Source organism: Oncorhynchus clarkii, chromosome 2 (assembly GCF_045791955.1).
Source record: "Oncorhynchus clarkii lewisi isolate Uvic-CL-2024 chromosome 2, UVic_Ocla_1.0, whole genome shotgun sequence".
NCBI classification, from domain to species: Eukaryota; Metazoa; Chordata; class Actinopteri; order Salmoniformes; family Salmonidae; genus Oncorhynchus; species Oncorhynchus clarkii.
Genome location: NC_092148.1, coordinates 68,520,573 through 68,535,235, shown reverse-complemented (window position 1 = coordinate 68,535,235; position 14,663 = coordinate 68,520,573). Strand labels below are relative to the sequence as shown.

General features: G+C 41.9%; 1 protein-coding gene across 1 annotated transcript; it reads right to left on the bottom strand.

Moving 5' to 3' along the window:
• Window positions 1-11,269: 11,269 nt before the first annotated feature.
• LOC139382214 (uncharacterized) lies at window positions 11,270-14,101 on the bottom strand. Its single transcript, XM_071126097.1, has 3 exons — window positions 13,990-14,101; window positions 13,086-13,347; window positions 11,270-12,978 (listed from the first exon to the last, which is right to left on the bottom strand). The coding sequence occupies exons 1-3, from the start codon at window positions 14,061-14,063 to the stop codon at window positions 12,601-12,603; spliced, it is 714 nt and encodes a 237-aa protein (XP_070982198.1). The 5' UTR covers window positions 14,064-14,101; the 3' UTR covers window positions 11,270-12,600.
• Window positions 14,102-14,663: the final 562 nt, after the last annotated feature.

The following is a 14,663-nucleotide window of genomic DNA, read 5'->3' as shown; positions in this document are numbered from 1 at the left end:
TTAGTTTCTCTATATTTCATATGTTAAGTGGTCATCTGTGATATAAGAAAATGTTAATGTATCGATACATTTTGGAAACACCCACACACAATGTTCATGTGTAAAGTTTGATATACATGTACCTCTCCCACCCACCCATTTCTGGACATGTTGATGTACTCTGTGTAAAGGTATTGGTGTGTTCAATAAATGTTCATCTTTGATCAAGGTAAAGTTCTACCTCAGACCAGTTTCTAGAGTTTGGGAAATGTTGGATTTTAGAAGCACTGTCACACCCACAATGTTGATAGCATATTTGGTAATGTTTGCTGACCTTGTTCTTCTTACCCACGCACTGGCCTAGTCAAGGGGAAATTCCGACCCACGTTAAGCGCCTGTAAAAGGAAGGTAATTCCTTATTTTATGTACTTTTCTCTGTATTCTTTAACTTAAAGGAAAACAACATATTTGTTGCTATTTGTTTCATTAGGCCATTGTTGACATAGACCCAAAATGTTTTGCTTATCAGCAATCAAGTTTAAGATGCACTATATATACAAAAGTATATGGACATCCCTTAATTTGACTATTTCAGCCACACCTTTGCTGACAGGTGTATAAAATCAAGAACACAGCCATGCAAACTCCATAGACAAACACTGGCATTAGAATGGCCTTACTGAAGAGCTTAGTGACTTTCAATGTGGCACAGTCATAGGATGCCACCTTTACAACAAGTCAGTTCGTAAAATGTCAAGGGTTATATCCTTCCTGTTTGGCCCTGTCCGGGGGGTGTCCTCGGAGTGGGCCACAGTGTCTCCTGACCCCTCCTGTCTCAGCCTCCAGTATTTATGCTGCAGTAGTTTATGTGTCGGGGGGCTAGGGTCAGTTTGTTATATCTGGAGTACTTCTCCTGTCCTATTCGGTGTCCTGTGTGAATCTAAGTGTGCGTTCTCTAATTCTCTCTTTCTCTCTCTCGGAGGACCTGAGCCCTAGGACCATGCCCCAGGAATACCTGACATGATGACTCCTTGCTGTCCCCAGTCCACCTGACTGTGCTGCTGCTCCAGTTTCAACTATTCTGCCTTATTATTATTCGACCATGCTGGTCATTTATGAACATTTGAACATCTTGACCATGTTTTGTTATAATCTCCACCCGGCACAGCCAGAAGAGGACTGGCCACCCCACATAGCCTGGTTCCTCTCTAGGTTTCTTCCTAGGTTTTGGCCTTTCTAGGGAGTTTTTCCTAGCCACCGTGCTTCTACACCTGCATTGCTTGCTGTTTGGGGTTTTAGGCTGGGTTTCTGTACAGCACTTTGAGATATCAGCTGATGTACGAAGGGCTATATAAATAAATTTGATTTGATTTGATGGGTTGGTCTAGGTCCATTTGTTCCATTGAATGGCAATCTTATTAACGTTACGGCATACAATGATGTTCTAGACCAATTCTGTGCTTCCAACTTTGTGGCAACAGTTTGGGGAAGGCCCTTTCCTGTTTCAGCTTGACAAGGCCCCTGTGCACAAAGCAAGGTCCATACAGAAATTGTTTGTATAGGGATCGGTGTGGAAGGACTTGACTGGCCTGCACAGAGCCCTGACCTCAACCCATTGAACACCTCGGGGATGAATTGGAACACCGACTGCGAGCCAAGCATACTTCGCCCAACATCAGTGCCCAACTTGAATGGAAGCAAGTCCTCGCAGCAATGTTCCAACATCTAGTGGAAAGCCTTCCCAAAAGAGTGGGGGCTGTTTGTAGCAGCAAAGGGGGGGAGCAACTCCAAATTAATTCCCATGATTGTGGAATGAGATGTTAGACGAGCAGGTGTCCACATACATACACTACATGACCAAAAGTAACTTTCAAAATACAAAAATCATCCCGTGTGAAGCAAAACGCATCATACAGAGATGATTTCTGTATTTTGAAAGTTACGTATCTTGAATACTTGATTTAGAACGTCTTATGTCGTTTGCTGGAGTACTCAAGATTCATCATGTTATATCTTTAGCCAGTCTTGCGACATGACGGATCCATTTGGCCATTCGAACAACAGTGCGCTAAAAATCTGTGTTCAGCTAAGCAGCTAGCTAGCCAGCTAGCCAAACAGAGAGGTAGCTAGTTATTTTGCTTTATATAGCCTGGCTTGCTGATATTTAGGCCAAGTCAAAAAGTGTTGTTTCAGGTGCATGTATTTCACGACACTCGTTGGTTACAAGTGGCAACTTTGTTTCATCATAGAATTGTCAAGAGGCACAGTTTCTGTGTGTTCTAGATCTGAATGCCTGTTTTTAGTCAGCTGTTGTACAACAAACATTATACAACTGGCTAGTTTTAACTTTTCATGTCAACTGTTATTTCTGAACTGGGCATCATTACTTGACCTCTAAACTCTGGAAAATATATTTGAACAGATATGACTCTTTTTCTGTCATGACCGTAATTAATCGACATCAATGCCTGGCAAGCCTGTGTTTCTAGCCCAACCATTATCGAGTATTGGCGCAAAATCGGATCGTTACGCACAGACTTTATCTATAAGTACTTTTGACCATGTCTGTTCCATCATTGTTTCCCCTAGCTGGCCAAGAATAACGTTTTAGCTGTCGAATAACAAATTAGACCTAGCCCAAAATATACACGTCTTGCGTGTATGAGACTGTAACGTGACATTATATTGAATGATTGGACACATTCACAGTGCCTAATAGCCTCCTTGTCCAATGATTAAACAAATCATTGGGCAGCCTGATTGGTGTCACTTTTTCCCCAGCCCCAGCTAACACACCTGACTCCAATAATCAACTTATCATGGTCTTCAGTTTAGAATGCAATTAGTTTAATCAGGTGTGATTAGTTATAGGGCTGGGGGAAAGTGTGATACCAATCAGGCACCAGAGAACAGGAGTTGCCATCCCTGATCTATGTCTACATCTGAGCTCGAGACATTCCAGAATCAATTGCTCATGTTCACAATTTGCTTTCCCTTCTCCAGCCTGAGGCTGGAAACCTGCTGGCAGACTTGATGGTTCACAGTAGTTGTGAAAACCTACAGAATACTCAGAATTGTTGTTAAAAGTGGTGGGCCTACAACCAAACATGTAAAAAAGGGAAGTTTGTGTAGGCAACAAAAACCTTGTGTGAGAAATAATACTTGTGCATTCTTTATCTAGTACAGTTGAAGTCGGAAGTTTACATGCACCTAGGTTGGATTCATTAAAACTTGTTTTTCAACCACTACGCAAATTTCTTGTTAACAAACTCTAGTTTTGGCAAGTCGGTTAGGACATCTACGTTGTGCATGACAAGTAATTTTTCCAACAATTGTTTACAGACAGATTATTTCACTTATAATTCACTGTATCACAATTCCATTGGGTCAGAAGTTTCCATACACTAAGTTGACTATGCCTTTAAACAGCTTGGAAAATTCCAGAAAATTATGTCATGGGGACAAAGATCGTTCTTTTTGGAGAAATGTCCTCTGGTCTGATGAAACAAAAACAGAACTGTTTGGCCATAATGACCATCATTATGTTTGGAAGAAAAAGGGGGAGGCTTGCAAGCCGAAAAACCACATCCCAACTGTGAAGCACGGGGGTGGCAGTATCATGTTGTGGGGGTGCTTTGTTGCAGGAGGGACTGGTGCAGTTCACAAAATAGATGGCTTCATGAGCAAGGAAAAGTATGTGGATATATTGAAGCAACATCTCAAGACATCAGTCAGGAAGTTAAAGCTTGGTCGCAAATGGGTCTTCCAAATGGACAATGACCCCAAGCATACTTCCAAAGTTGTGGCAAAATGGCTTAAGGATAACAAAGTCAAGGTGTTGGAGTGGCCATCACAAAGCCCTGACCTCAATTCTATAGCAAATTTGTGGCCCGAACTGAAAAAGCGTGTGCGAGCAAGGAGGCCTACAAACCTGACTCAGTTACACCAGCTCTGTCAGGCGGAATGGGCCAAAATTCACCCAACTTATTGTGGGAAGCTTGTGGAAGGCTACCTAAAATGTTTGACCCGAGAAACATTTTAAAGACAATGCTACCAAATGCTAATTGAGTGTATGTAAACTTCTGACCCACTGGGAATGGTGATGAAAGAAATACAAGCTGAATAAATTATTCTCTCTATTATTATTCTGACATTTCACATTCTTAAAATAAAGTGGTGATCCTATCTGACCTAAAACAGGGAATTTTTACTAGGATTAAATGTCAGGAACTGTGAAACTGAGTTTAAATGTATTTCAAATTAATTTGTAAAGCCCTTCTTACATCAGCTGATGTCACAAAGTGCTGTACAAAACCCCAAACGGCAAGCAATGCTGGTGTAGAAGCACGGTGGCTAGGAAAAACTCCCTAGAAAGGCCAGAATCTAGGAAGAAACCTAGAGAGGAACCATGCTATGAGGGGTGGCCAGTCCTCTTCTGGCTGGGCCGGGTGGAGATTATAACAACATGGCCAAGATGTTCAAATGTTCATAGATGACCAGCAGGGTCAAATAATAATAATCACAGTGATTGTCGAGGGTGGAACAGGTCAGCATCTCAGGAGTAAATGTCAGTTGGCTTTTCATAGCCAATCATTCAGAGTATTTCTACTGCTCCTGCTGTCTCTAGAGAGTTGAAAACAGCAGGTCTGGGACAGGTAGCACGTCCGGTAAACAGGTCAGATTTCCATAGCCGCAGGCAGCACAGTTGAAACTGGAGCAGCAGTACGGCCAGGTGGACTGGGGACGGCAAGGAGCCATCAAGCCAGGTTGTCCTGAGGCATGGTCCAAGGGCTCAGGTCCTCCGAAAGAAAGTATTAGAGAGAGCATACTTAAATTCACACAAGACACAGAATAAGATGGGAGAAATACCCCAGATATAACAGACTGACCCTAGCCCCCCGACACATAAACTACTGCAGCATAAATACTGGAGGCTGAGACAGGAGGTGTCAGGAGACACTGTGGCCCCATCCGATGATACCCCCGGACAGGGCCAAACAGGAAGGATATAACCCCATCCACTTTGCCAAAGCACAGCCCCCACACCACTAGAGGGATATCTTCAACCACCAACTTACCATCCTGAGACAAGGCCGAGTATAGCCCACAAAGATCTCCGCCACGGCACAACCCAAGGGGGGGCGCCAACCCAGACAGGAAGATCACATCAGTGACTCAACCCACTAAAGTGACGCACCCCTCCTAGGGATAAGAAAGAGCACCAGTAAGCCAGTGACTCAGCCCTTGTAATAGGGTTAGAGGCAGAGAATCCCAGTGGAAAGAGGGGAACCGGCCAGGCAGAGACAGCAAGGGCGGTTCGTTGCTCCAGTGCCTTTCCGTTCACCTTCACACTCCTGGGCCAGCTACACTCAATCATATGACCCACTGAAGAGATGAGTCTTCAGTAAAGACTTAAAGGTTGAGACCGAGTTTGCATCTCTCACATGGGTAGGCAGACCATTCCATAAAAATGGTGCTCTATAGGAGAAAGCCCTGCCTCCAGCTGTTTGTTTGCTTAGAAATTCTAGGGACAATTAGGAGGGCTGCGTCTTGTGACCGTTGCGTACGTGTAGGCATATACGGCAGGACCAAATCAGAGAGATAGGTAGGAGCAAGCCCATGTAATGCTTTGTAGGTTAGCAGTAAAACCTTGAAATCAACCCTTGCCTTGACAGGAAGTCAGTGTAGGGAGGCTAGCACTGGAGTAATATGATCATATTTTTTGGTTCTAGTCAGGATTCTAGCAGCCGTATTTAGCACTAACTGAAGTTTATTTAGTGCTTTTTTTCTAGTAGCCGGAAAGTAGAGCATTGCAGTAGTCTAACCTAGAAGTAACAAAAGCATGGATTAATTTTTCTGCATCATTTTTGGACAGAAAGTTTCTGATTTTTGCAATGTTACGTAGATGGAAAAAATCTGTCCTTGAAACAGTCTTGATATGTTCGTCAAAAGAGAGATCAGGGTCCTTCACAGTTTTATTTGAGACAACTGTACAACCATTAAGATTAATTGTCAGATTCAACAGAAGATCTCTTTGTTTCTTGGGACCTAGAACAAGCATCTGTTTAAAAGTAGAACGTTTGTAGCCATCCACTTCCTTATGTCTGAAACACAGGCTTCAAGGGAGGCAATTTTGGGGCTTCACCATGTTTCATTGAAATGTACAGCTGTGTGTCATCTGCATAGCAGTGAAAGTTAACATTATGTTTTTGATTGACAAGGTAAAATATATAGTGAAAACAATAGTGGTCCTAAAACGGAACCTTGAGGAACACCAAAATTTACAGTTGATTTGTCAGAGGACAAACCATTCACATAGACAAACTGATATCTTTCCGACAGATAAGATCTAAACCAGGCCAGAACTTGTCCGTGTAGACCAATTTGGGTTTCCAATCGCTCCAAAAGAATGTGGTGATCGATGGTATCAAAAGCAGCACTAAGGTCTAGGAGCACGAGGACCGATGCAAAGCCTCGGTCTGAGGCCATTAAAAGGTAATTTACCACCTTCACAAGTGCTGTCTCAGTGCTATGATGGGGTCTAAAACCAGACTGAAGCATTTCGTATACATTGTTTGTCTTCAGGAAGGCAGTGAGTTGCTGCGCAACAGCCTTTTCAAACTTTTTTGAGAGGAATGGAAGATTCGATATAGGCCGATAGTTTTTTATATTTTCTGGGTCAAGGTTTGGCTTTTTCAAGAGAGGCTTTATTACTGCCACTTTTAGTGAGTTTGGTACACATCCGGTGGATAGAGAGCCGTTTATTATGTCCAACATAGGATGGCCAAGCACAGGAAGCAGCTCTTTCAGTAGTTTAGTTGGAATAGGGTTCAGTATGCAGCTTGAAGGTTTAGAGGCCATGATTATTTTCATCATTGTGTCAAGAGATATAGCACTAAAACACTAATATACTAAGTCAGAACCGTTGGATAAATAAAAGGAGCATATAAGCAGACAATGAAAGCTCTTAAAATATTCGATGGTTACATTTCTCAAAAACAAAAACATGTGCCCCACCTAGTCAGAACAGTAGGCGAAATGAAGAGGTGAAAATAGACCAAATGATTACGCTGAGGCACGTGGGCTACTAACAGCTTTCTACACAACAGACAGATATAATTACTTTCAGTATACATATCTCCCTGGTATACATATCTCCCTGGTATACATATCTCCCTGGCATATTACATCATTTATGCAGCAGCATACAATACATTTTTTGACACCTTGTTGTGCTATGCTCACTTGAACAGAAAGGTGGCACGACGGTCATTCGTGGGCAAATTCTGTCATCAAACTTTGTAATTTATGGAGCTTTCAAGACAAATGGGAACTCAAAGAAAAACATTTTTGAATCATGATGACGTCAATGATCTTCAGGTCGTAACTGTAGAAAGAGGTCGGAGTTACCGATTTAGACTCGGGACCACACATCCATCCACTGAATAGCAGGCTAATGACTGCTTTGCAATGCTTGCAGTTAGCCACTGATTCCTTCCAAATCACTCTTTGTTGAATTTACGATTTCCAACTTGTTGTGTAATGTTTATGGCCAATGAGCACAGATACGTTTTATCTATCATTTCTCTTCATTATTTCTCTTTATATGACAAGGATTAAAAATGATTGCCAGTAGATTGTCGACTTGATTCATGATGACTGCTATTTCAGAAAGCTACTGTAGATATAACGTGATTTGACTGCATTTTATATATGGCCAATAACATTGAGCCTTCTCGGATGGGCACTTGTAATGTAACTCTATGGCAGGACCCAAGGGGCTTGAATTTTCGAGCTCTACCCTGGCGGTGACGTATGACATATTGTCCCCATGAATGACAGAACACTGAGCCAATCACGGCGCAACGCTCCATGTATTCTGCTGGCTTGCCCCACCACCACAGAAAGCATTTTGGAGCTGCCTTACTCACAAACACGGTCTCTTTTTGTTTTTTTATGTTGCTTTATTAACTCAGTGATCCCAAAATAACATGCAAAACAGGCAAACCCGCAAAAGAAGGGTCTGCCCCACCTGCCTTAAATGATGGGTCGCCACTGTTGTCATTAAAGAATCATCCTGCATGGCAAGAGATAAAGAAAACCAGTATAAACTGAAAAATGACAAGTACAAAAGACTAATGTGAAGACTCTGAATGTTTGAGTTATGTTGTGAAAAATGTGCAGAATGTTTTGTTTAATTTTTTTTTAAATAAACAAATGATAATAACACGTTTGTTTTGCTTAGAAGTAAGCTAAAAAAGGAATGTCCATTAGGAGAACAAAAATAATAAGATATTGAACAAATTTCAGTTATTTATTGGTAACACAGACATGTTGAAGTCAACTCTGACTCTGGTTGATGTAATTCAGTATAATATCCTAACTTAGCACAAGTTTTAAGTATAGGATTGAACAATACCCACATACATTTATAACTGTTACTGACTTCAGTGTTAGTTTCCTTACATTTTGCATCATTCCATTACATTGCTTGTTTACATTTCTTTCCTCTGCCACGTTTGTGTGGTTGTTCCTAAGGATAGCTAGCAATAGTGGATCATATCAGGCTAATGTATTACAAGTAATTAATATCACCTGATTGAGCTAATCATGTAAATGTAATTAACTAGAGTCGGGCACCACAAAATAATATTTATAGAGCTGTTATCTTCCGAATAAACTCTTAACGACCTAGTAATATTTTACATCAATAGCAGTCAATATCAATCGTCGTCTTAATTCAGTCTCATCTGAAATTTGTAAATTCTTGGTTATCTGCACGAACCCTGGTTAACAATTTGAATCAGCAATACAAAATTGGGTTTAATTATTTATTTACTAAATACCTAACTAATCACACAGAATTACACATACACATAATTAAATCATAACTTGATTACAAATTACGTCATAAAGGAAAACATCCCTAGCGGGCGGAACAGATATGACAGCTTGTTACACAAAATAAAAGGGGCTGGGTTTGAGTGAAAGAGCGGGAAGACTGAGGAATAAAGGGAAAAATCTGTGCTATCGTAAATACAGTATCTTATGCATTCTAAATTACCGCCCATTTGGAAAAGGAAAATGCAATAAATATTTACTCTGAGCTGCCCTTCGGGAAGATTAGTGGTAGATGGAAGGCCGTGTTGCTAAACCGAGTCATTTGAAGAATGTCTCTGGTGGTCAATTGGTTACGTTGTAGTAACATCGTTGGGTGATAGACGGGATACTCTGTCTGTTCCTTCCTAACCCTCGTTGCATCTGCTGTTGCTAACTCAACGGCTAGGAGGTATCACTTCTGTAGTGAATAAGAGTTCAAAGTTCATACCATTCGCAACCAAAGCTCACGCTGATGTTGGCTTCGTTCTGTAGTTATTATCTGAACCATTCTGACATAGGATCGTCGTCCTACATCCTCGGAACAGGAGGTTATATTGTCGTCAAGGGCTTATATAAGAAGGGAGAGGAGGGCGTGTTTGAAAAGTTTTATAGCTCATGTCCCTTCACAGGGGCGGGCCACTGATTGAGCAGTCCTATTTAATGAAAACCCAAATCTCACATTTTAGAAGCTAAAATCACATTTCATCCCATCACGAATAATTTCATATTCAAACATTTAAATTGAACAACAATTCCATGTGATTCCGATAACTCTGATGTGTAGACTTTCCACTGTAGAGTTTATGTCATCTTATCATTGATGAGAATGTCTCAGATGACAACCAAACTGACATCATATTCATTAAGTTCCACCACATATGTTCAGTTGTTCGGATTACCAGAATATTGTTAATTTCCCCCCACCTACTGATGTTCCCAGAATCTCTGTTAACCAAGGGTTTTGCAAATGTAACTTCAGTAGGGTAGAGAGAGGAAAAGGGGCGGCAGGGTAGCCTAGTGGTTAGAGTGTTGGTGTAGTAACCAGAAGGTTGCAAGTTCAAACCCCCTAGCTGACAAGTTACAAATCTGTCATTCTGCCCCTGAACAGGCCGTCATTGAAAATAAGAATTTGTTCTTAACTGACTTGCCTAGTTAAATGAAGGTAAAAAATATTTATGACTTTCATAACCTACCCCCCAGGCCAACGTCATGATGTACTTTAATTGAATTTTTGCATTACACGATCACTTTGCCTAGTCTTAATTATTGCCTAATATCCTGAGTGTACAAAACAATAGGAACACCTATTTAGTTACATACCCTTTGCCCTCAGAACAGCATCAATTCGTCAGGGCACGCCCTGATCTGTTTCACCAGTCTTTGTGATTGTCTCTACACATCTCCAGGTGTCACCTGTTTCCCCATTAGTCCCTGGGTATTTATTCCTGTGTTCCCTGTTTTTCTTTTGCCAGTTCGTCTTGTCTTGTCAAGTCAACCAGCGTGGTTTTTCAGTGCTCCTGCTTTTTCCTTATCTCTGTTTTTCTAGTCCTCTGGGTTTTGACCCTTGCCAGCCTTGACTCTGAGCCCACCTGCCTGACCATTCTGCCTGCCCTGCCCTGCCCTTGAACCTGCCTGCAACTCTACCTCATGGACTCTGACCTGGTTTATGTTGACTCCACTGCTTCCCACAGTTGTGTTTCAGTTTAAACCTGGAGCCTGGAGCACAGTTCACTTTAGACTGGACCATTGTCATCACAGTTTCATGATTAGTGAGGATTATTAGGGTAGATTTATAGGACCATATTGTACAGTTTTCCCACCTTCCAATATTTCATGGAATATGGCAAATTTCGTATGGTCTCTCCAAACGTATTTAAAAAAATATTATTCATAAATACTTTCTTAACCCTAAATAATCTACAAGATCACAGTATTTTTAAATCTACCAATTGATGCTGAAAAGGAGGTAAAAATGTGTATTTACATGGATTTCTTTCATTGATCTTTAATATTCTGGATAATACTCTCCATATGTTCCAGTGAGTTTGTCGAGAAAATTCTAATTGAATGTACACTAAATTTAAAGGGATGGCTTTAGATAAATGTAAAGAAAACCCTATTGAATGAAAACTCCAAGAGAACATCTGTTGGCCAGCAAGTGAGAGGGTTTTCAGCTGTTTAATAAAATGTATTCAGCGCGCTCAAGGGAACCACGCATGCAAAGCCATTTACTCAGCTGCATAAGGTAAGTCTGAATACCAACTGCTGAGAAGTGTGTAGGACCAGGCCCTATGTCGGGCTCTATGTCGGGCCCTATGTCGGGCCCTATGTCAGGCCCTATGTCGGGCCCTATGTCAGGCCCTATGTCGGGCCCCATTCATTTGATGAAGGAAGACTGATAAAAACAGAATAATAGAAAAGGAAACCATTTTATTAAATAGACTTTGCATATCATCCAAGATTAAATAGTTACATAAAATTTACCAAAAATATATTACAGTATAAATAATTTTGTTTTACCAGGTGAGCTGACTCAGCACACATTCTCATTTACAGCAACAACCTGGGGAATAATTATAGGGGAGAGGAATGAGACAATTAGAAGCTGGGGATGATTAGATGGCATATTAGACAGCCAGATTGGGAATTTAGCCAGGACCCCAGGGTTAAGACCCCTACTCTTACAGTAAGTGCTATGGGATCTATTACTGACCACAGATAGTCAGGACACCTGTTTAACATCCCATCCAATAGATGGCACCCTACACATGACAATGTCCCCTATCACTGCCCTAGGATCTTTTTTTCAGATCAGAGGAAAGAGTGCCTCCTACTGGCCCTCCAACACCACGCCCAGCAGCATCTGGTCTCTCATCCAGCAACCCACCAGGACCAACCCTGCTTAGCTTCATTGGAAAGCCAACAGTGGGATGTATGATGGTATGTTGCTGGCATAAGTGCTTATACTGTCAAGAAGAGAATGAGTTGGGATGTGGTCAGTGAGGAATCATATTCAGAACCTTGTATATAGAATTGTAATGAAATAGAGCTGACATGACTCACTGCTCTTCAGGATAGACAATCATGTGTTCTATACAATGCATTTCAATCTGAATGCAATGTAACGTTGTCATTGAGAATCCATCTTGGAATGTCATTGAGAACTGATCTCGCCCCCCCCCTCTCCCATACTTTCCCTCTCTGTCACTGCTCTAACATCAAAACATCTGGTTTCCTGGCAGAGGCTGTCTTAGCTTTCAGGAAAACCTCTCTGTGAGTATGATGACATCACTACACACATGCAGTATAGTCCTCCCTGGAGCAGGCAGCATTTCTCAAAGTGTGTGTGTGTGTACATTCTGCAATACAGCTGATTCAATGCTTAGTAAACACTTCCCCCTGTGTCACTGACTGAAGGGTGTATAATGCTACAAAACAAAGCTGCTTATTTTTTCTCTTCTTGATAGAAATAAATATAAATAAAGATACAGTCCTTGTCTAAATAATACAATATAAAATGTCTTAACTTAGCAGGAGATGGTGACAGTGGGATGACCTACATTTAGGAGAATCTTCAGACACCATGACCCCACTGTCCAGTCTTGCTTCAACTCATTCTAGGATTTCAGCAGATCACGAGTTGATCATAGTTCAGTTACTCAGTGACAGTCACTGTCAGTAACAGTTGTTCAGTTCATGGCACAAACTGATCTGAGTTCAGTTGCTCAGTGATTGTCAACATTAGTAACAGTAATTCAGCTGATCCAGGTTCAGTAGTAACCGACCAAGGTAGCCCTTGAGTCTGTTTAGCGCAACTGGACCCACACTCAGACCATACTTCCTGGTAGTGTCTTTCAGAGCCTCTGACAGCCCTCCCTCTCCTGTCTGTTTCTGTTGGCGGGCTGGGCAGCGTGATGTCATCCAGTTCTCCAGCAGACCCCTCATAGTGGAGGTGTCTTCCACCAGCTGTTTGAGGTCTGCCCAGTCTAGGACGAGCAGTAGGTCCTGGTAGAATCCCATGGTCTCCACTATGGAAGGCAGGCTTTCTATATGCTGATCTACTGCAGCCGCAGGGAGAAATGGGTCCATGCCCTCGATCAGGTTAGGAGATATATCCAGCTGGAGGAAGAGAGAAATGTGATTAATATACGATTAATGTAGGTTATACATGCTGTTTTTTTGTTTAATTCATCAACAAGCTAAAGATTGACAGATTGGTTGATTACCTTTTTGATCCTAATCACCATGGTTTGAGCAAGGTCTTTGACCTTGGTCCTCACTACATGCAATGAGAGTGAAGCTCCCGCCCCCACGCTGAACAGAGCCAACAGAGAGGACAACAGGAGAGCCATGGAGCAGTCCATATCTGTAGTCTGGAGGAATGGGTGTATGTGCCTGAATGTGTGTACCTGTGTCAATATATGTGCAGGTTTGTGTCTAGAACCTGGTGGTTTCTCTGTGTTTATATAAAGAACAGCACGGGCACTCCTGTAAGAGAGAATATATACATAAGCAGGTTGTTCTACTGTGGTCTGTTGTGGAGCACACATACAATTATCCACTTTAATAATATAAATCTGATCATATTTAAAGTCTAAACTTCAATGTAATGTTTTGGTTGGAGATGAATGTTTGTTTTAGACAAATCAATATTTGGCAGAGGGTCAGCGGTGAAATCCCCACTTAGAGAGAACAGCCTGCCCTCTGCTAAATAGACTACAGATAAGACTCACTGTACTACCCCCATCCTACTGAAAACAGACAGAAATCAGTCGATCAGGTTTATCTGATCTACTTGGCTTGCTGAATATTCCACATGCTTCCTTTCAAAGGTTCTCTAAAGTTTAAAGGAACTTTTATTTAAAGTAAAAAGTTTATTTAAAATAACTGGAACGTCACTTCATGAAAGACAATCAAACCAAACCATGCAGTACAGACAAGATAAAGTTTAACCACATCACCTGCTCAAATCTATACATATGATATCAGTAGCACATACTAACACAACAGAGAGAGAAATGAGAAAGGATAATAGACAGAGAAAGAATGAAAGTGTTATAGAGAATGATAGAGGTAAGATGGAGAGAGTGAAAAAAGCAAGTGGAGAGGAGAGTGGAGAGTGTATCTTACCTCTTAGGGTTTGTGTATGTGTCACTCCCAGGCTCCATCAGGGCTTCTCTTATAGCTGAGGGCAGTTGACTCATCTCTTACTCACCCTCACCTCGCCTGCATCCCCCTTACTCAAACCTCTCCCCCCACACACCTCTACCCAAGAGTCCTCTGGTAGGGTAGCAGGGCAGGAGACTACAGGTTCAAAACATAACACACATACACACAGATACGTTGTGTATTTGCTGATTGTGTGGTAATCTGTCACAGGTTGTCACTGCTTCCCTGTTCTCTGTCTCCTCTCTCTGTGGATGAAACATTTACGTGTTTGAAAAGTAGGGTGTTCCCTGGCCCACTTGCTCATATCCGTACTTGTGTGTGTGTGTGTGTGTGTGTGTGTGTGTGTGTGACTACAATACGTGAGTGTCAAGTCACCATTAGGCTGGTCCCTATCTCATCGATGCATGTCAGTGCAGATCAGTGTCTGATGACTGGGGGGTCTGATTATAGCACCGCTGGAGGGACACCAGCGTTATGGTACCAGAACTCTGGTCATACAGCTCTGGTGGTCCCAGGGACACTATTACAGCAGCCCTGGTCACAGCCCTAATGACCACAGCCCTAATGGTCACAGACTTTCTGGTCACAGCCCTACCAGTCCAACCAGTCCAGTCTGAGGAAACAGTCTAGAATCC

What these genes read in the sequence shown, in the direction of transcription:
- LOC139382214 (XM_071126097.1), bottom strand. Translation starts at nt 14,063, where the DNA reads ATGAGTCAACTGCCCTCAGCTATAAGAGAAGCCCTGATGGAGCCTGGG. An exon ending in ACATACACAAACCCTAAGAG is followed by an intron (nt 13,348 to 13,989) that starts GTAAGATACACT and finishes TCTCTCTTACAG; the next exon opens with GAGTGCCCGTGCTGTTCTTT. An exon ending in TGGTGATTAGGATCAAAAAG is followed by an intron (nt 12,979 to 13,085) that starts GTAATCAACCAA and finishes CTCTTCCTCCAG; the next exon opens with CTGGATATATCTCCTAACCT.